We start from the raw sequence: 21,535 nt of genomic DNA on the forward strand, positions 1-21,535 counted from the left end.
ATCACCAGTTCTTTCCACGAACTTAGACCTCCCCTATATTGTGCGCTTAAAGGAAATATGCCTAATCAAGTGCTTGACTGGTCAGTGGACATGACCAGAGTACTTGATAATACCAAACGAGCGCCAACATGACCCTACTGGCGCAGCTGCCCCTCAATGCACCCATAGCCATTATTACTGATGCTTTACACTGTGCTGTGGATGCTGTGCAGGAACAGTTGGTTGGAGGTGTGTGGCAGCCACTCGCCTTCTTCAGCCGCTAGCTCCATCCCACCGAAAAGAAAGTACAGCACGTTTGACCGCGAGCTTCTCGGTCTCTATCTGGCTGTTCGTCATCTATGCTTTCTTTTAGGAGATCACCATTTCACTACAAACCCCTCATGCTCGCAATGTCCAAGATATCAGACTCTTGGTCTGCATGACTTACATACAACATATCAAGGGGAAAAATAATTCCATGGCTGGTTGCCTCTTACAGCCAAAAATCATCCATCTAGCATCAACGGTGCCCACAGCTGTGGCTTGGGCATTCACCAGAACACCTGGGTTGCTTGGTTTGATACCCCATCTGATATTTCCTCTAACTATGGTCTCCAATTCATTTCAAACCTTTGAGCTGCGATGGCCCAGAACCTCGGTGTTAGACTACATCACACCACGATGTATCACCCGCAGTCCAATGGCCTATGCAAATGAATTCACCACTCCTTAAAGGCTGCCCTGACTGATGACTGTTGGCATGATCATCTCCCATGGGTCCTGCTGGGGCTCAGAACAACTCCAAAACAGGACCTACAGTTGTCCGTGGCTGAAATGGTACACAGTACGAGCGCCATATGATTTCATTCTTGATGCCATGACTGCCTGGTCAGCCTTTCAACCACGTTCCACCCTCCTCAGTAAATTCAATTCCTTTTCCCCCTTTCCTACCTCCCATCATGACGTACAGCACTCTTGGGTTCCTGTTGACCTAGATTCCGCCCCATTTGTTTTCTTTCACTATGATGTATGCCATCATTCCCTCGGGCCCCCTTACACTGGCTTGTTCCACATGTTGGAACAGGGAGAAAAGGCTTTTTATCATAGACAAGAGGGGTAAACCTGAACATATTTCAGTAGATCACCTTAAACCAGTTCATCAAAATTTGGAGGATTCCGCTACCATGCCTCTGCCATCACAACATGACCATGAGTGTGTCAACGCACCTCAGGACAAGCCGGAGATACCTCCTGTTCCTCCACCCTCAGAACATAGGACCTGAGCTGGGTGGCTCGTCCAGGCTCACAATGCTGGTTTTAATGAATTCTGGGGGTCCCGGGTAGGGTAAAATGTACTTAATTCACAACCACCGACATTGAGTTGGGGTTTCACTTTAAAAGGCTGGTCTCATGTGATGACATAATTACATGAAGTGTTTTTAGTGCACTTTAGGTTCAGATTTTGTTGTTCAATAAATGAGTTGCTATGGCTTTTCTGAAACATAAAATACCTCACGTCACTTTATTTACAAAAACTTACAAGTGTAATGCTATTACAGTGCCAGCACCCCAGGTTTAATTCCATTATTGTCTCTAAGAAATTTGTACATTCTCCCCATGACTGGGTAGGGTTTCTCTGGGTGCTCCCGTTTCCAAAATTATACGGGTTAGGAGGTAATTGGGCAGGTTCATTGAGCCAGAAAGGCCTGTTGCCATGCTGTGAGCCCTTCCATTGGTCAGGGTCGACCGTGGATATTGCATCTTAGTTGTCTACATGATATGCAAGCCAAGGCAGTATGATATGGAGAGCAAGCCTGTTGCACATGCAGCAAGCTCCCCCTCTCCACAATGATGATGAATCCAAAGGAACGGCAGAGATCAATACTGTTTGGCACCAGCTGCATCACAGGAGTTCCAGTCAGCACTGAACTCTAAACAGGACTACCTTTGGGTCTGCAGCTCCAGATTTTTCCCCGGGTTTACTTCCAAAGCCTTCCCATAGCTGCAAGGCAGTGGAGGTTTGAGATCAGTTTCCCTTCTCCTAGATGAGATGCCAAGCCTGGATGACGAGCCCCATCTGCCTGAAGTGACTGGTTTTAAGGCACTAGTAACCCATCTTTGCCCCTTCTCCAGTCAGTAGAAACGGTTCCATCGTATTTAGTAACTAAGCCACACATGAAGGCCAGGAGACAGACTTGGTCGTCAGAGGCTATTTGAGACACATGCCATTGGGAGTATTTAATAGGTAATGGGAGTTTATCTGGGTATGATAACCCTATGGAACCAACCATGCTGTATCTCCAAATAAATAAAAAAATAAAAGAAATGGACCTAGAGCATCTAGATTTCTGATATAAGACGCACTGAAAATTCTAAAAATCTACATTCTGTACAAGATTGGCATTAGAAGCAGAGTGACTAGAGAAGCTCACGGCCGTCCAAAATGTCCCAACAAGGGCCCTCCAGCCTCTTTCCGTTCTTACTCCACAGGTGCTGCCTGTGCTTCCAAATCTGCCTGTTCTTACTTCCAGCTCTCTACCACCTGCTTGTTCACTTATGTTTGGAATGAGTTTATACTGAAGCTTTATAAAATAACTCACTGAGAATATCAATGCTGCTTCCAGAAGGATCTGCTTCAGTACACAATGCAGAGATTTGTAAGGAAAATGTCGTGCAGTACAGGTCAGCCCAAAGGATCACAAACACATTGTACTGGGTGTCTAGACTACAGCTGCCAACTTTCTAACATTAAGCAATAGTGAACTAAAACCATGATGTGATGCATACAGTTCGTGGGAGTTTTGGCGTTGGAGCTTCTTCGTCAACCTGGCTTGCCTGGGATGCTGCAGGTTCCAGAGCCACAGTTGAGTGTTTACGACTACCGAGACCTGTGGATCCAAGCATATTTCAGAAAAAATAGTTATCCTTTTCCCTTATACAGGCATGCAAATTTTGCATACAGTAACGGGGAGACATACATCTAATGCAGCTTCACTTTTTTATCATCTCATTAATGAAACGAAGAACAAGCTTTGCAATACGATGTCAGAGAGTGACAGCCCTGAATGTGAGTCAGTACAGATGTCTTGGATCGCGTCCACAACATTTTCAAGAGGGAGGGACAGCAGTCAAAAGTCTTGGTACGTATTGGTACCAATGACATAGGAGGGAAAAGCAAAGGGGTCCTGAAAAGAGAATTTATAGGGCTAGGTAGAAAGCTGAGTAGCAGGACCTCCCGGGTAGTAATTTCTGGACTGCTGCCTGGGCCACATGCCAGTGAAGGAAGAAACAGAGTGATTTGGCAGATTAATGCGTGGCTGAGAAGATGGTGCAGGGGGGCAGGGCTTCAGGTTCTTGGATCATTGGGATCTCTTCTGGGGGAGGTATGACCTGTTGAAAAGTGATGCATTACACCTGAACCAGAGGCGAACCAATATTCTTGCAGGCGGGTTTGTTAGCGCTGTTGGGGAGGGTTTAAACTAATTTGGCAGGGGGTTGGGAACCAGAGAAAAGGAACTCAGGATAGAATGGATGGCATGCAGTCAGACTGTCAGAAAGGACAGTCAGATGATAGGACATAATTGCAGCCAATAGGGTGAGTATCAGTGCATTTGGAATGCAGAATCAATAAGGATAGCAAATGTAGCACTCAAATTGTTATACCTCAATGCATTAAGTATAAGAAATAAGGTGGATGATCTTGTTGCACTATTACAAATTGTCAGGTGTGATGTTGTGGCCATCACTGAATCATGGCTGAAGGATGGTTGTAGCTGGGAGCTGAATGTCCAAGGTTACACATTGTATCAGAGTGATAGGAAGGTAGGCAGAGGGGACGAGTGGCTCTGCTGGTAAAGAAAGGCATCAAATCAGTAGAAAGATGTGACGTAGGGTCGGAAGATGTTGAATACTTGTGGGGTCAGTTAAGAAACTGCAGGTGTAAAAGGACCCCTGCAGTTATAACAGGCCTCCCAAAAGTAGCTGGGATGTGGACAACAGGAAATAGAAAAGGCATGTGAGAAGGGCAACGTTACAACAGTCTTGGGAGATTTCAACATGCAAGTCAATTGGGAAAATCAGGTTGGAAATGAATCTCACGAGAGTGAGTTTGTTGAATGCCTACGAGATGGTTTTTTAGAGCAGTTTCATTGAGCCTATGAAGGGACCAGTATAGTGGATTGGGTGTTAAGTAATGAATCAGAGGTGATTAGGGGTCTTAAGGTTAAAGAACCCTTAGGAGGCAGTGATCACAATATGAGTTCAACCTGAAATTAGATAAGGAGAAAATAAAGTCCGACGTAGCAGTATTTCAGTGGAGTAAAGTAAATTACAGAGGTTATGAGAGACGAGCTGACCAAAGTAAATTGGAAGGAGATGCTGGCAAGGATAACAGCAGGGCAGCAATGGTGTGAGTTTCTAGGAAAAATGAGGAAGGTGTAGGATAGATGTATTCCAAACACTCAAATGGCAAAATAGTACAACCATGGTTGACAAGTGAAGTAAAAGCAAAAGCGAGGGCATAAAACAAAACAAAAATTAGGGGGAAGTTAGAGGACTGGGAAACTTTTAAAAACCTACAGAGAGCAACAAAAAGAATCTTTAGGAGGGAAAAGATGAAAAGAAAGCAAGCTAGCTAGCAAACAATATCAAAGTGGATAGTAAATGCTTTTTCAAGTACGTAAAATAGAGATGAGAGTCGATATAGAAAATGAGGCTGGAGAAATAATAACAGAGAACAAGGAGATGATAGATGAACTAAATGAGTATTTTGCATTAATGTTCACTGTGGAAAACACTAGCAGTGTGCCAGATGTTGAAGGGTGTGAGGAAGAGAAGTGAGTGCAGTTGCTATTACAAGGGAGAAGGTGCTCAAAAAGCTGAAAGACCGAAGGGTACCTAAGGCACCCAGACCAGATGAACTTCACCTTAGGGTTCTGAAAGAGGCAGCAGTAGAAATTGTGGAGGCATTAGAAATTATCTTTCAAAAATCTTTGGACTGGCATGGCGCCAGAAGATTGGAAAATTGCAAATGTTACTCCACTCTTTAGGAAAGGAGGAAGGCAGCAGAAAGGAAATTATAGACCAGTTAACCTGACCTCAGTGGCTGGAAAGATATTGGAGTCAATTGTTAAGGATGAGGTTATGGAGTACTTGATGACACAGGACAAGATAATAACAGGGGACGAGGAAATAGCAGATGAACTAAATTAGTACTTGGCATTCATGTTCATTGTGGAAGACACCAGCAGTATGGCAGAGGTTAAAGGGTGTGAGGGAAGAGAAGTGAGTGCAGTAGCTATTACAAGGGAGAAGGTGCTCAAAATGTCAGGACAAAGTCAGTATGGTTTCCTTCAGGGAAAATCTTGCCTGATGAACCTTTTGGAATTCTTTAAGGAGATAACATGTAGGATAGATAAACGGATGCAGTGGATATTGTTTATTTGGACTTTCAGAAGGCCTTTGACAAGGTGCACACATGAGGCTGCTTACCCAGTTAAAAGTTCAAGGCATTACAGGAAAGTTACTGGCATGGTTAGAGCATTAGCTGATTGGTAGGAGGCAGCAAGTGGGAATAAAACAATCCTTTTCTGGTTGGCTGCCAGTGACTAGCGGTGTTCCACAGGGGTCAGTGTTGGGACAGATTCATCAATAATTTAGATGATGAAATGAATGGCTTTGTTGCCAAATTTGCAGATGATATGAAGATTGGTGGAAAGGCAGGTAGTTTTGGGAAAACAGGTAGGCTATAGAAAGACTTAGATTAGGAGAATGGGCAAGAGAGTGGCAAATGAAATACAATGTTTGAAAATCCATGGTCATGCACTTTGGTAATAGAAATAAATATGCAGTCTATTTTCTAAATGGAGAGAAAATCCAAAAATCTGAAATTCAAAGGGACTTGGGAGTCCTTGTGCAGAACACCCTAAAGATTAACTTGCAGGTTGAGTCAGTGGTGAGGTAGGCAAATGCAATGTTAGCATTCATTTCAAAAAGTCTAGAATACCAGAGCAGGCATGTGATGCTGAGGCTTTATAAGGCACTGGTGAGGCCTCACCTTGAGTACTGTGAACAGTTTTGGGTTCCTCATCTAAGAAAAGATGTACTGGTATTGTTCAGAGAAGGTTCAACAAGGATGATTCCGGGAATGAAAGGGTTGTTATACGAGGAATGTTTGATAGCTCTGGATCTGTACTCTTTGGAATTTAGGAGGCTGGGGGGAGGGGGGGGGGTTCTCATTGAAACCTCTCGAATGTCCAAAGGCCTAGACCGGGGGTCGGCAACCCGCGGCTCCGGAGCCACATGTGGCTCTTTTACGTCTGTGCTGCGGCTCCCTGTTGCTTTGGGAAATAATTGGTTGTGGCGACCCTTTTCCTGGCACATCCGAACCGACTCACAATTAGATAGCCTACGGGGGTTTGCGAGCACAGAGCTTTGGAGCCTCTGCGCCATGGGGGGCAGGTTGAGGGAGGCTTAAAAGTGAGGCTGAAGATTTCGAATAAAGTTTTATCCTTCGACTGCAGTTACCGACTCCGTGTCGTAATTTTAGCGCTGCGTGTAGCACACCGCTACATGGTCAGTATTTAATTAAAATGTATTTTATGTTAGTTTGTTAGTTTTTGAAATGTAATTCTAAATTTGAAGATTATGGTGATCTTGTACAATCTAAATAAGACGTTGTGGCGACCCATTTCCTGACACATCCGAACCGGCTCACAATTAGCCAGCGTTCAGGCTAAGGGAGATAGCCTACGGGGGTTTGTGAGTACGTGTCTTTTGCAGCATCCGCGCCCATGGGGGGCGGGTTGAGGGAGGCTTAAAAGCAAGGCTGTTTAGTTCGAATAAAGCTATCTTTGACTGCAGTTTACTGACTGCGTGTAGCACACCGCTACAACGTGTTTTTATCGCTGGCTGTCCAGAGGGGAGGTGCTGAAACGGTTTGTCGCGTGTCTGGAAGAAGTGAAAACTTTCCTGGGCAGCAAAGGGCTCAACTTTCCTGAGCTGGAACAGCCAGAGTGGCTGGAAAAGCTGCACTTCATGGTAGACATGACAGCGCACCTGAACACGCTGAACACAGCTCTTCAGGGGTAAGGACGTACAGCCCTGCACATGTTGGAGGATGTTTTGGCATTTGAGCGCAAGTTGACAGTGCTTGCCAGAGATTTACAGAAAGGCACATTGTCTCACTTCCCCAATTTGAGAGAGTTCAAACAAGGTCACGACATGATAAATTCGGAGTATTTACATTCTGCAATCATCGCAATGCAAACATCGTTTGGGAAACGCTTCTGTGAGTTCAGAGAGGAAAAAAACACATTATCCTTCCCGGTCACTCCCCTAAGCATCGATCCATCCCTACTGAATACGACTGCATTGTCAGGTGTGAGTCAACCTGACCAAGTATGATAAATATTTTAATTGCCTATTATTTTACATATATTCATATGTTTTCATTGTTCAGTGAAATAGTCCTTTTCTTTTTCAGGTTGACAGCTGGCTGACGTTATTTTTGGTTTGCTGCTGGCGGCAAATCTAAGTTTGGCGTTTTTCATAAATACAAGAAGGACTCAAATAGACGTTGAGTATTTTACTTAAAAGTAACCTTCAACCCAACGTCTTTTTTTCGGAGTTCAAAATGTTTTTGTTGCATGCAGAAATGTAATTTCGTTTTCTCTGCAGGAGTTCATCAATTTCATAAATGCAACACATTATAGTTTGTTTATACATAGCATAAAGGCAAAACAAAATGTTATATGCAGTGTTATTTCATTTTAAATGTCAAACGGGTTTTGCGGCTCCCAGTGTTTTCTTTTCTGTGGGAAACTGGTCCAAGTGGCTCTTTCAGTGGTAAAGGTTGCTGACCCCTGGCCTAGACAGAGTAGATGTGGAAAGGATGTTTCCCCATGGTGTGGGAGTCTAGGAAAAGAGGGCACAGTCTCAGGATAGAAGGACGTCCATTTAAAACAGATGCAGAGAAATTTCTTTACCCAGAGAATCGTGGCCAGGTCGCTGGGTGTATTTAAGGCAGAGCTTGATAAGTTCTGGATTGGAGACAGCATTAAAGGTTACGGGGAGAAGGCTGGGGAGTGGAGCTGAGGAAGGAAAAAAACGGCCCAATTCTGCTCCTATGGCTTATGTTTTTTGATTGAGTTAATAGCCCACTGTACTTCTGAATAAACTAAAAGATCCCATTCAGTAAGCTCTACAGTTCAGAAATACCAAGCCAAACAGGAACATCCTCCAGGCACAGTAATTGTGAGAGATTAAATGTTAATGATCTATCCACAGATGCAGATTTACTATTTCTAGCACTTTCTGATTTCAATACAGAGGAAGAGATGCTGGATGATACTCAACTGCTATTTACTGAACTTTGAATTTAATTTCACAGAGTGAACTATAGGCCTCCACACAAGCTTACCAATTTGTGATGTTTCTTCCCCATCGAGCAACTCAGACTTCTCAGCTGTCTCAGCATCTTCATCATTTGTAGGTTCAGAGGTTTCCTCAGGCTCTTGATGAAGAATAATATAAAGAGCAAGAGATAAAACACAAGTAGCCCCATAATTTGTGGCAGGATCTTATGGAAGATGTGGAAACTGACTGACGCCTTTGCTTCTTTGGAATTCGACACAGTGAATCAATAACTTTTTCAATAAAAAATTAGTCCCCATGAAGGGTCTCGGCCTTAAGCGTCAACTGTTTATTTCCATCCATTGATGCTGCCTAACTTGCTGGACATTGTTAGTGTTGCTCTAGATTTTCAGCAACTGCAATACCTCTTTGTGTCTATACAGCTGATCAGATCTCTATATTTTTACCATTTGGGAAGTGATATACTCCTCCTACTGGAGGTGAGAGATCAGGAACACCTTTGGGAAGTGTGCTCAGCTGCAGCTCCTGACTGACGATGTTGACGAACTACAGCTGGTTGCATTTAGTATCATCTAAGTGCTGAGACATAGGCAAAAGTTTTGGTAAGGTGATCACATACAGGAAGTAGGTAGCTGGGTGACCAGCATAGGCAAGGAGCGTAGGTAGACAGTGCAGGGTTCCCCACTAGCCATTCCCTTCATTAACAGGTGTAGCCCCTTTGGGATACTGTTGGGGGCTGAGATTTCAGGGATAACAGCAGCAGTTAGGTCTGTGACAGTGTCACTGGTCCCCAAGGATCCACAGGAAAGGGGCAATGGTGGGGAGCAGACTCATGCATTAGGGGACCAGGCATGAGGTTCTGTGAGTGAGAAGAGATGTTGGAATGGTGTGCCACTGAAGAGCAGCAGTCGGGTCTGTGACAGTATCGCTGGCCCGAGGATCTACTTGAAACGGTCAATAGTAGGAGCAGATTCATGCTTTAGGGGCCAGGCATTACTTCCTGTGAACACAGAAGAGATGCCAGGATGGTGTGCTAACTTCTGGATGTCAGGGCCAGAAGTCACTGTACACTTTGGTCAGAAAGAGGATGAAGTCCTGCAGAGTGAGTATAGGGAGCGAGGAAAGAAGTTAAAAATCTCCAGCTTTCTCTTGGTGCTACGTGCTTGTGAAAGCAGGGATAGAAAATTCAACCAGGTGAATGCATGGCTGAGAAACCGATGTGGGGCAGGGATTCAGGTCCTTGGATTATTGGGATCTCTTCTGAGACAGAAATGACTTATACAAGAGGGACACCTGAACTGGGGATCAATATCGTGGCAGAGAGATTTGCTAGTGCTTCTCAGGAGGGTCTCATCTAGATTGGCAGGATCTGGGACCCTGAACCCTCACGCTGGGGCTATACGGCGTTGAGGCGCATTCCCTGGGTGGTGGATGGGGGATCCCTCATGTGAGGGGTGCACTGGATAATATGGAAGAAGGTGCCGTGAACCAACATAGCCTAGGAGAAGGAACTCCGATTCCAAACCCGGGTAGATAGGACTCGTTAGCCTTGGATGGCAGCCTATCTAGGAGAGGGTAAACTCTGATTTCAATCCCGGGCAGATGGAGCTCGTTAGCATGGAAATGCCATCGCCTAGGGGAAGGTGACCCCGACAGAAAACCCCTGGTCCTCCAGGTTAGGGGTTGTGCAATGGGCTAACAACCTGTTCATGTAAAACAAGCAATTGTTACAGAAACCGTCAACAGATTGTCAACCACTAACCCAGATCTCGGGAAAAGCAGGGCCCCATTCAGGAGGCTGATGACGCACTGCAACCAAACCCATCAGGAAGCTGCAGGGCTGACAACCCTCCTTCACCCGAGGAAAACCATAATGGAGGTTCCAAAGCAGCTATCACAGAAGAAATCTATCCTAATCGGAACATGGAATGTGAGATTGCTTTGGGAGACAGGTAGGTGCGCACAGGCAGTGAAGGAAATGAACCGATACCACCTCACACTCCTGGGCATGTGCGAAGCAAGGTGGAATACTTCTGGTGAGACCAAACTGCAGACGGGAGAAACTCTGCTCTATTCCAGCAAAGAAAAAGAGGAAGACCTGCATGAGGCTGATGTGGCCCTGATGTTGTCCAAAGAAGCAGCCAGAATTTTGATAGAATGGGAACCAGTGTCCGACCATATCATCACAGCCAGGTTCAAGCCCAGATTCCAGAAGGTATCCATTATCCTGTGCTACGCCCCAACTAACAACGCAGACAAAGAAGAAAAAGATCTCTTCTACACCCAGCTTCAAGCAGTAATTGGAAAGATACCTAAGCAAGATATGTTGACCGTCATGGGAGATCTGAATGCCAAAGTAGGCGGCGATAACACTGGCAGGGAGAGAGAGATGGGCCAGAATGGTTTGGGGAATATGAATGAAAATGGAGAACTCCCTACCGACTTCTGTGCCTTCAACGAACTGACCATTGGAGGTACCCTCTTTCCCCACTGACACTGCCACAAGATAACCTGGGTCTCGCCTGACCATCAAACAGAGAACCAGATTGATCACGTCATAGTCCACCAGCGCTGGAGAAGTTCACTGCAAGATGTGAGAGCCAAAAGAGGAGCAGATATTGGATCTGACCACCATTTGGTTGTTGTTAAGCTGAAGATGAAGCTGTCAGCCAAGAAGAAGCAATAGAACACGTGAATAAAGTTTGATGTTAGAAAACTACAGACGGAAGAGAACAAGAAAGATTTCCACATCGCCTTGCAAAACTGTTTTGGGGCTCTTCAAATAGAGGAACAAGATGAGAGAACAGCGGAACACGCCTGGATTACCTTCAAGCAGGCCACTGTAGGAGCCTGCGAAGAAGTACTGGGAAGACCACCAGTCAACAGTAAACCTTGGATCAGGGACAAGACACGGCAGAAGGTGGAGGAGAGGAAAAAGCTCAAACAGGAGTTGAATCAGGCCAGAACCCGGCAACAGAAACAAATCACCGCCAACAGGTACAGCGTGATGGCCAAGGAGGTGAAGAAACAGCTCAGAAAGGACAAGAGGTCATACTTCAACAAAATAGCAGAGCAAGCAGAAACAGCAGCCAGTAAAGGGGACCTCAAGGCACTCTACACAACAACTAAACTTTTGAGAGGGAAGAAAAGCAATTTCAACAGACCTGTTAGGGACAAGACAGGCCATCTGCTCACTTTGGTTGAAGATCAGCTGGAGAGATGGAAGGAACACTTCCAGGAAGTATTGAATAGACCACCACCACAGAACCCACCTGACCTGGAGCCTGGAGACCCACTCAACATCAATATAGGTGAAATCACCAAGCAAGAAATTTGAAAAGCCCTGAAAAGCCTGAAGAACGGCAAGGCTGCTGGAGAAGACAACATTCCTGCAGAAGCATTGAAAGAGGGTGGAGAGGTTATGGTGGACCATTTGCATATACTGCTGAATTTGATATGGAGAATGGAGAGATCCCATCAGATTGGAAAGAAAGGCCTCCTTGTGAAGCTGCCAAAATCTGGAGATCTTTCACTATGTGGCAAGTGGAAGGGGATCACCTTGTTGTCCATTCCTAGCAAAGTTCTCACCAAGGTCATCTTGGAGCGGATGAAAGACGCCATTGACCAGAGACTTAGAGATGAGCAGGCAGGGTTCAGGAAAGAGAGATCATGCATTGACCAGAGAGCTACACTTAGAGTCACTGTGGAGCAGACAATAGAATGGCAAACTCTACTATATGTGTTTTATTGATTTTGAGAAGGCACTTGACAGCCTGGACAGAAAGTCAATATGGAGCATCTTACTACACTATGGTGTACTGGAAGAGATGGTGAATATCATCAAGCAGCTTTATGATGGCTTCTCATGCAGGGTCATCCACGATGTGAGACTGCCCGAAGAGTTCCTGGTCACTACTGGAGTCAGACAGGGATACCTGCTGTCGCCTCTACTTTTTTTTGTGGTACTCGACTGGGCTACAAGAACAGCCTATGCTGGCTCAGAGAGAGGCATCCAGTGGACGTTAACAGGGAAATTGGAAGACCTGGCATTTGCAGATGATCTCACTCTTCTCTCACACCGGCTTCAAGATATGCAGAAGAAAGTAGATTCCTTGGGAGAGACTTCACAGCGAGTAGGCCTTAAGATCAGTCAGGAGAAGATAAAGTTCTACACATTAATAACAAACAAGAGGAGCCATTACAGATTGAAGGACAAATAGTTGAAGATGTAGACAAATTCACCTACCTCAGAAGCAAAATCAGTAAATCAGGAGGTACAGATGAGGACATCAGAGCAAGGATCGGAAAAGCCCAACATGCCTTCACAACCCTGTGACCTGTTTGGAGATCTACAACCATCTCTGTCAAAACTAAGCTCAGTATATTCAGCTCCAATGTGAAAGCCATCCTGCTCTATGGATCCGAAACATGGAGAATCACTAACACCAGCTGCAACAAGATCCAGACCTTTCTCAACAAAAGCCTCCGGCAGATCCTCCGCCTCAAGTGGTACGACAGAGTGTCAAACCTAGACCTATGGAAGAGAGCAAACCAAGAGCCCATTGTATTCCAGATCAGGAGGAGGAAGTGGAGATGGGTCAGCCACACCTTGAGGAAGAGCCAGTCGAATGTCACTCGACAATCCCTCGAATGGAATCCACAAGGGAAGAGAAGAAGAGGTTGCCCAAAGTAAACCTGGAGGCGTAGGCTTTTGGATGAACTGAAAGACGCCGGCCAAACTTGGGAGACTGCAAAAACATCTGCTAGAGATCGCAGAAAGTGGAGGACTTTTGTTGAGGCCCTATGCTCCACAAGGAGCAAAAAGGATTAACGAAGGACCCTAAACAGTCCCAGAATGATGGTCAATGCAAAGTCAGGGGAAAATACTGTAGCCAATGAAGAAAGTAGGTCAGCATAGCCATACGTATGTTGAAACGACAGCGATGAATGAGACTTTTAATGAATATTTCTCATCAGCATTTACTGTGGAGAAAATAATAAAACGTGAAAGAAATGTGGGAAAGGAAACATGATGTCTCAAACCACATACAAGTGGGCAGGAAGGAAGCAGTAGCAGCTTGGGGCATATTAGGGTGGATAAATCTGTATGAGCTGACCAAATGCACCGCTTTGAGTGTAGGAGACTGAGAGGTAACTCGTAGAGGTATACAAAATCATGAGAGGAAATAGATAGGGTGAATGCACTCGCTTCCCCCTGCCCCCACCCCAGAGTCATAGTCATAGAAAAGTACAGCATAGAAACAGGCTCTTCAGCCCATTTAATCCATGCCAAACCATTTAAACTGCCCACTCTCATCAACCTGCACTGGGATTGTTGCTCTCCATACCCCTGCCATCCATGTACCTATCCAAATTCCACACTCTCACAACCCTGAGAGAAGAAGCTTCCCCTCATGTTCCCCTTAAACTTTTCACCTTTCACCCTTAACCCATGACCTCTAGTTGTAGCCCCACCCAACCCGTGGGACTACAAGAGTGGAAAAATCAAAAATCAGAGGGCATGATTAAACTGAGAAGGGAAGTGCTTAATAGGAATTTGCTAGGCAAGTTTGTATTTCACACAAAGGATAGTCAGTATATGAAATGTCAAAGGAAATGGTTGAGGTAGATACAATAACAGCTTTTAAAGGACAGTTAGGACAGGCACATGGATTGGAAGGTTTAGACGGTTATGGGTCAAAATAGGACTAGCTTGAAAGGGGCATCTTGGTTGTGCTGCAGGGTCTGTACAACTCAAAGTCAATATCCCAGGTTATTGTGAGATGCAGGAGGGGGAAATGCTGGCACCCTGAAAATGAATTTTAAATCTTCATCAGTCATGGTCTCAGAAGGCAGATAGTCTAAAGACCAGTAGATGTGGTCACTACTGAAATTAGATAATAGTTCATAAAACCTCTTTAAAAGGCACAGACTAGATGGGCTGAAGGGACTGTTTCTGTGCTGTACTTTTCTATCACTCTATAAACATATTGACAGGGTCCTATATGGGAACCTAACCCAAAAGCTTAAAATCTATGGGATGTTTTATCCTCAAATATGGTTATTAAATCTAAAGGTTCGTATGGCTTAGTCCATGGATTTCTCTGATCTATCTCCACAGAACACTACAGCACAGAACCAGGCCTTTTGGCCCTTCTTAGCTGTACCAAACCATTTTTCTGCCTCATCCCACTGACCTGCACCTAGACCATATCCCTCCACACCCCTTTCATCCATGTACTTGTCCAAGTTTTTCTTAAATGTCAAAAGTGAGCCCGCATTTAACCACTTCATCTGGCAGCTCATTCCACACTCCCACCAAGCCCCCCCCCCCTAATGTTCCCTTTAAACTTTTCCCCCTTCACACTTAACCCATGTCCTCTGGGTTTTTTTTCTCCCCTAGCCTCAGTGGAAAAAGCCTGCTTGCATTCACTCTATCTATACCCATCATAATTTTATATATCTCTATCAAATCTCCCCTCATTCTTCTACACTCCAGGGAATAAAGTCCTAACCTATTCAGCCTTTCTCTGTAACTCAGTTTCTCAAGTCCCGGCAACATCCTTGTAAACCTTCTCTGCACTCTTTCAACCTTATTAACATCCTTCCTGTAATTAGGCGACCAAAACTGAAGCTACTTTTTTAATGCCTGGTCGTTAATGACCAGATACAGGATAGAAGCTGGTCCTTCAGGCCAGCATGTCTCCATTGACTACTGAGGCAAGTTAAACCAATCCTATCTGCCTGCGTGTAATCCAAGTCCATCTATTCCCTGCCCGCTGACGTGTTTCTCTCTTAGATGTCTCCTTGCATTCCAGGCACCCACAACCTCTCACGTTCACATTAACTATGTTCCACAACTCCAGCTGTTCATCATTAAGTGTCTAAGGCAAGGGTTCCCAACCTGGGATCCATGGACCCCATTGCATGAAAAAAAGGTTAGAAACCCCTCCTCCTCCAATATTCACATGTTAATCCCCTGGGCAAGGCAGGCAGCGTGTGTGTAAAGGACAGACAACATTTCAGGTTCATACCCTTTCACCAGAACCCCAATAATTTGGTGAACGACTCTGTAGAAAGGTCAGTCACAGGAAACGTTAACCGTTTCTCCGGTCACTGTTGATGCCTGACCTGTGAGTATTGCCAGCAAGTTCCGTTATCACCCCTCAACCATCGATCAGACTCTTCACCCCATTCACTCACCCTATTGCTGAACTGTTGCCACAGCCTATGGACTTACTTTCAAAGACTCTTCATCTCTTGTTCTCAATATTTATTTCTTATTTATCTATTATTTATTTATTATTTTTTCTCCCTTTCTTTTCGTATTTACGTAGTTTGTGCCTTTTACACAATGGTTGTCTGCCCTGTTGAGTGCGGTCTTCCATTGATTCTAATGTGTTTCTTGCATTTTCTATGATTGCCCACAGGACAATGAATCTCAGGACAGTATATGGTGACATATATGCACTTTGATAGTGGATATATTTGGAAGATTTACCTCGAATATGGTGATGTTTCTTTTTCCCAGGGTGATTACCGCGTTATTCACCCTCACTATCCCTCAACCCCATCTCGGAGGATCGCCAGCCTCCTCTCTCCCGGGATGTCTTCCCCGACCCCTCCCCGCCGGGCTCCCGGCCTCACCGATCTCCACCTGCAGCTCCTCCTCCTCGGTGCGGCTGCCCTTGAAGAAGAACAGCACGGACAGGCAGTCCTCGCTGTCTGTGTCGTTGAGGAAGCGGAGGATGATCAGCTCATGCCGCCCGTCATCCCGGTTCAGCAGCTCATCGAAGCAGTCGGGCCCGATCAGGCCGAACGCCTGGTAGACGCGGTCCCGAAGCCACTCGATGCGCGGGTCATCCAGCGACATGTCGGGAACCGGGGACCAGGCTCTAACGGAGAGCCGAAGGCCCCGTCTCCATGGTGACTCCTGCCGCACTACTTCCAACGTTTACAGCCGTTCCCATGGAAACGACCCACACCATTGAGCTAGACATTTTAGAGAGTTGATCTACTTCATTTCAGCGGACTCAGTGTTAAATACTGTAGATATAACGGGGTGTTGATTGAACCGCTGAGGTCAATTCTCTTCCCACTAACCGAACGCGAATAAATTCTCAACCTATTTATCGCAGTGTCGAGTCAGTACGCCGAGACTACGGGACGCCGTTTGTACCTTGCCCACGATTCGCAATGGAACGGCCTGATGACAGATGGATGAATCCGAATTGTCTTATATCACGTGAAATGTGTTCTTGTGCAGCAGTAGTATAACGCAAAGACAATAAAGCTACAATAATAAATAGTACTGATAAATACATGACAATCCTGCCCAGGCTTGCACCCTGGAAACTTTCCGAGGAGCAAACCCATGGGCTCTCGAGACTGACGGATTCCTACAAATACATGGATGGCAAGGGTATGGAGGGCTATCATGTGGGTGCAAGTTGTTGAGACTAGGCAGTTTAAATGGTTCAGCAGAGACGAGATGGTCTGACGGACCAGTTTCTGTGCTGTATTTTTCTATGACTCTAAGTAGTCCCCAGACCTGTTTACTCAGTTCTATAGATACTGCCTGATCTGTTGAGTTCATCCAGCATTTTGTGTGTATTGCTCTGGTTTTCCAGCATCTGCAGAATCTCTTCTGTTTATAAATGGTGCATAGTGGTATTCATGCACTGTTCAGAAATCTGATAGCAGGGGGAATAAGCTGTTCCTGAGTAGCAGAGCAACACAAAATGCTGGAGGAACTCAGCAAGTCAAACAGCAGATGTGGAAGGGAATAACTAGTCCTCCTGTATTTTGTGTGTGTGCATAGCTCAAGATTTCCAGCATCTGCAGTCTCTCATGTTGACTGAATGATTGCGTGTTGGTCTTCAGGCTCATGTATCTCTTGCAACAGACATAAAATGCTGGAGGAACTCAGCAAGTCAGGCAGCACATGCAAACAGTTGACATTTCGAGCCAAGACCCTTCTTCAGGACATTAACATCAGCGGTTTAATCAAAGGTAGTCAATAGGACAAAGACAGAAATTTCCAGAACAACCTGGGTAGCCAAATATTTATTACTTGTTTATTATTATTATTGTTGTTGTTTCTTCATACTTACTGTGAATGCCCACAAGAAAATGAATCTTGGGGTGGTATATTGTGACATATGTACTTTGTGCACAGAGCCCATAATTCAGACACAAATCATTCAGCATGGCTCAACTGGATGGTCATTTTCCTGAAAAATTAGCCGTGTATAGATTACCATGAGATCACTGACTGCTACAGCTAACCACGTGCAGGAAAGCGACAATGGGCGGGTTAAACAGGTGAGTACAGGGGAAATGAACAGTCACAAGCACATGCATCATTTCTATTCATAAATTACGGAGTCATGAATCAAAAAACCTTTTATTTTTAGTATGAAACTAAAATTTCATTAAGGCGATAGGCCAGTTTTTAACAGAAACTATCATTTGCACTAAATATTTCAACATCAATTTGAACAGATCATGTACATCTGCAGACAGTGAGCATTAGATCAGGTAAACAATGCAAAAAAACTAGAGGGGAAATATAAAAAATATTCTTATATAGGGGGAGCAGGCAGGAGATTGGGGCTGAGGGAAATAGATCAGCCATGATGAAATGGAGCAGACTCATTGGGCCAAATGGCCCAAATCTGCTCCTATATCTTATGGTCTTATTCCTTGAAAGGTAGTGAAATAATAGAAGTATTAGTTGATTAACTAAAAAACAAGAGTTTTCTAGTCTTGTTCCAGGAGTTCATTACAAAGCAGAGACATTAATAAATCAGAGCCACATTTATAAAACAAAGATGACCTGCATCCAAAGTGTTACAAACCTCCTCTCGTCTTTTCAATCTGTTAGCCTGATCAACATCACATCTTAAATTTTACACATCAGAGATGCAATCCAAAGTACATAATGCAGGTCAGACAGCTAAACCATTTCAGCATTTAGTCCGCAGAAGAGTTGCGCAAAAAAAAAATTCATCTGAAATTTAATATCACATTTTACCTCCTTTTACAGAAACTAACTTTGTTACACTCTTAGTGATACCTAAACAAAGTGGAATATAAATAGATTAGAATGTTAAACATAGTTAGTTACCTGAATAGCCACACTGTGGCAGGCGAAACTGATGGGGAAGGAGGGAGACGGGTTTTCTGTGGCATTTCAACGGCTATGAAAGGACAGTTGTCCCTTGTCTGTGGCACCCCTCATCTCCCTCTCTCCTCCTCCCAGCCTTGCAAAAATATTGCCAATGCAAACTTAAACTACATAAATTAAACATACACATTGAAAGTACAAATGGATTGTGGTCCCAGAAACAAGGACAGTGCATGCAGCTCGGCTTAATTTATTTCACTGCCCTGCCACCATCAGTTCCTACACTTCAGACCAAGGGCCTCTGACAAACATTAAAAGCTGTACAACTACACAGACTATAAACCTCACGGTGCAGTCAACCCAAGCAGGAAAGCAGCTGATTGGTAGATACAAGGATAAATTTTATTTAAAAACAGCTTCCGTTGAAGATGAAATCTTCGTTGAAGTTTGTTATACAGTCGTGTTTGATACCTTCACAGTGAATTCCCTGCAGCAGCTCAGGGGCTCATGAACCCACTTGTTAAAAAAAAACCTGGCCAAAATTTGCAATAGCTAAAAGCTGAGAATCACATCAGCCAACCACCCTGAAGTTATCCTCCCTCCAGTCTGCCCTGCACTTTGCTGTGATGAACCCACCAGCAGATCTAATGCCCAGTATTTTTGAGCAGTATCTCAAGAGCATTAGGAAAAAACGCAGAAGGCCACTGCAGGTTCGAGATCCGCCTGGTGCTGGGGAGAGGGGAAGTGAGGTATGGCAAAGCCCTATCTGATCTTGAAATCAAAGAGCAGAAATTTCAAACTTAGACAGTGCTAGGAATCTCCAGGATGAACAGACCCTAATGAAAGTGAAATAAAACTGCAGATGCTGAAAACCTGAAATAAATCAGAATGGTGGAGGTGCTCAGACAGCATCTGTGGAAAGGGATATTTCATGTCCAAGACCCTTCACCAAAAACAAGGCAGATTTCAAGGGGTGGCCGGTCCTATGGGCATATGCTCCACAGCCTCACTCTTAGCACCAGGAGAGAGACATAATTGCTTCTAACTGCTACACCAACCCATTTCATCTCTCAGAGATAAACCCTCCGATCAACCCACCTCTTTGACGACCTTCCCAATAACTGGAAAGGTGTTTTCCCTCTTCCCGAGTTCTTACAAAGGGTACCAGACCTGAAGCCTTAACTCTCTCACCACAGACCAACTCTCTCAGCTTTCCAGCACCTTTGCCTTCACTCCAGTATCCCTCGATTTACAGACATGCCTTTGTGCAGACACTGAAAGGCATTCAGAGGATTTATCAAGATCATATAAGGAACAGATTGGCTAAGATGTATGGAGAGGGGTCAACAGGAACTATTCCAACAACGTCACCATCTCCCAGCTGTGACCCAAGTCAGGTGTCAGAGCTCCACATATCCATACTGACCCATGAACTCCAGTGCAGAGCCGACAGAGGTTTGAATGTAATTTTGTCCTTTAAAAGTAACAAGCCAACAGGATCAGTATGGCTTCCCACTCCAAGAGTTTAACAGCAATGAGATTCTCTCCCCACCCATGACAACTCTCCTCCAGAAGTCTAACGAAGGAGACAAAAGCAGGAACCCTTCACCCCTCCCCAGAGAGAGGTGGGGCTCAACCACCCCCCCCAACCCCACCTCCCACTCCAACAGAGGACAGACTCCCCCCTCAACACCTACCAGTCTGAAGGAGGAGACAACAGCAGGACCTCCCATGAGAGGTGGGACCTCCAGAGAGGTTCGGCACTGGGACTCTTCCCCCTCGAACCCCAACAGTCTGATGGAGGAGACAACGGCAGGACAAGAGGAAAGCATCTTTTATCGATCAGGATGCCATGTTTATGATGCTCAGTTATTTTTGCAACAACATTCAATGCGTGCACAAAATAATGTGATAAGCACCTTTCTCGGTGCTGTGGTCTGACCAGTATTAACCAGGAAGTCAAATAAAAGCTCCCTGCAAATTTCCTATTGGGTTTTTCCAATTTCCTCAAAAATGGTAATATCACCTCTGACGGCATCAGTGTGAAGAATGAAATGGTTAAGTAACGCAGGCTCCCTGTTTCTGCATACCTGCCGTCATCACCCTCCTTGCCCCACACTCCCCTGCCCTGGTTCAACCTGCCACTACCAGGAAGGTCCCATTACAATGAGTGAACCCCAAGGGGGACTAACCGTTAGGTTGAAGGGGATTAACAGACCAAGGGGTAAGGGGGACCAACTGTTGGGTTGAAAGGGACCAATGGACCAGAAATTGCACTTTTCAGCTCTAGGAAGTAAACCTTCCCATTCGGCACTCGCACATGACCCGTAGAGTTTAACTTCATAATAGCTCTGGCTTTCCACTTGGAAATATTCCTTGTTGGATGGATCAAATATCAAAACTATCAAAACACTTCCAGCACTCTGTGTGAATTCTACCGTACATCTTTGCTCACAGTGAAAACACTAGGCACATAATGTCCTTCACGTTCCGTAAAATCTGGAAGTACCTGAGGTTGCAATGGAAGTATTTGTCTGTCATTAGTGGGGAAACTGGTGCGTATTTGGTAAGGCAGTCACAGTGCAAAACGTTTGTCATGAGAAGCCATGAGTGTCACATGACCATGCCAGTGACATTCGGGAAATCCACATGCTCACAGCACAAATCTAGGCAAAGTCATCAATGTTACGAGTGACCAGCTTGAAGGAGAATGGAGAAAATTTGTATCCACTGCCCTTGTAGAACTTGTTTTGAAATTCCACCCTGACGGAGAGAAAAAAAAATTTATTTTAGCATTCATTTCCGTTTCCTGACTTTGCATTAAATCCTGATGGAGGGTCTCAGGTCGAAACGTCGACTATTTATTTTATTGAGATACACAGCTTGTTATAGGTCCCTCCGGCACTTTGAGCTGCACTGCCTAGCAACCCCTGATTTAACTGTAGAGTAATTACGGGATGGAGAGTGTGGGGTGTCCAGGGAGTTGTAGCATGTCTGGTGGTGGACTTGTCATGCTCCGCATAGGGGCAGCTCATCCACCTTTGGTCCCCACCT

General features: G+C 44.9%; 2 protein-coding genes across 3 annotated transcripts in view; both read right to left on the reverse strand.

Moving 5' to 3' along the window:
- Positions 1–16,538, reverse strand: part of dnah10 (dynein axonemal heavy chain 10) — a 278,366-nt gene extending 261,828 nt beyond the window's left edge. Inside the window, exons 1-3 of the mRNA XM_059994530.1 lie at positions 16,000–16,538; positions 8,399–8,491; positions 2,767–2,867 (exon numbers count right to left, since the gene is read on the reverse strand). Coding sequence (XP_059850513.1) covers positions 2,767–2,867; positions 8,399–8,491; positions 16,000–16,225 — 420 coding nt within the window. The 5' untranslated portion in view covers positions 16,226–16,538. The remainder of the gene's footprint in view (positions 1–2,766; positions 2,868–8,398; positions 8,492–15,999) is intronic.
- A 1,201-nt stretch (positions 16,539–17,739) lies between these two features.
- The window catches only part of LOC132407686 (V-type proton ATPase 116 kDa subunit a 2-like), a 58,251-nt gene continuing 54,455 nt past the window's right edge, over positions 17,740–21,535 (reverse strand). For both annotated transcript variants that reach the window (XM_059994532.1, XM_059994533.1), the window contains one exon: positions 17,740–21,244. In XM_059994532.1, coding sequence (XP_059850515.1) covers positions 21,148–21,244 — 97 coding nt within the window. In that variant the 3' untranslated portion in view covers positions 17,740–21,147. The remainder of the gene's footprint in view (positions 21,245–21,535) is intronic.

Source organism: Hypanus sabinus, chromosome 18 (assembly GCF_030144855.1).
Source record: "Hypanus sabinus isolate sHypSab1 chromosome 18, sHypSab1.hap1, whole genome shotgun sequence".
In the NCBI taxonomy this organism is placed as follows: domain Eukaryota; kingdom Metazoa; phylum Chordata; class Chondrichthyes; order Myliobatiformes; family Dasyatidae; genus Hypanus; species Hypanus sabinus.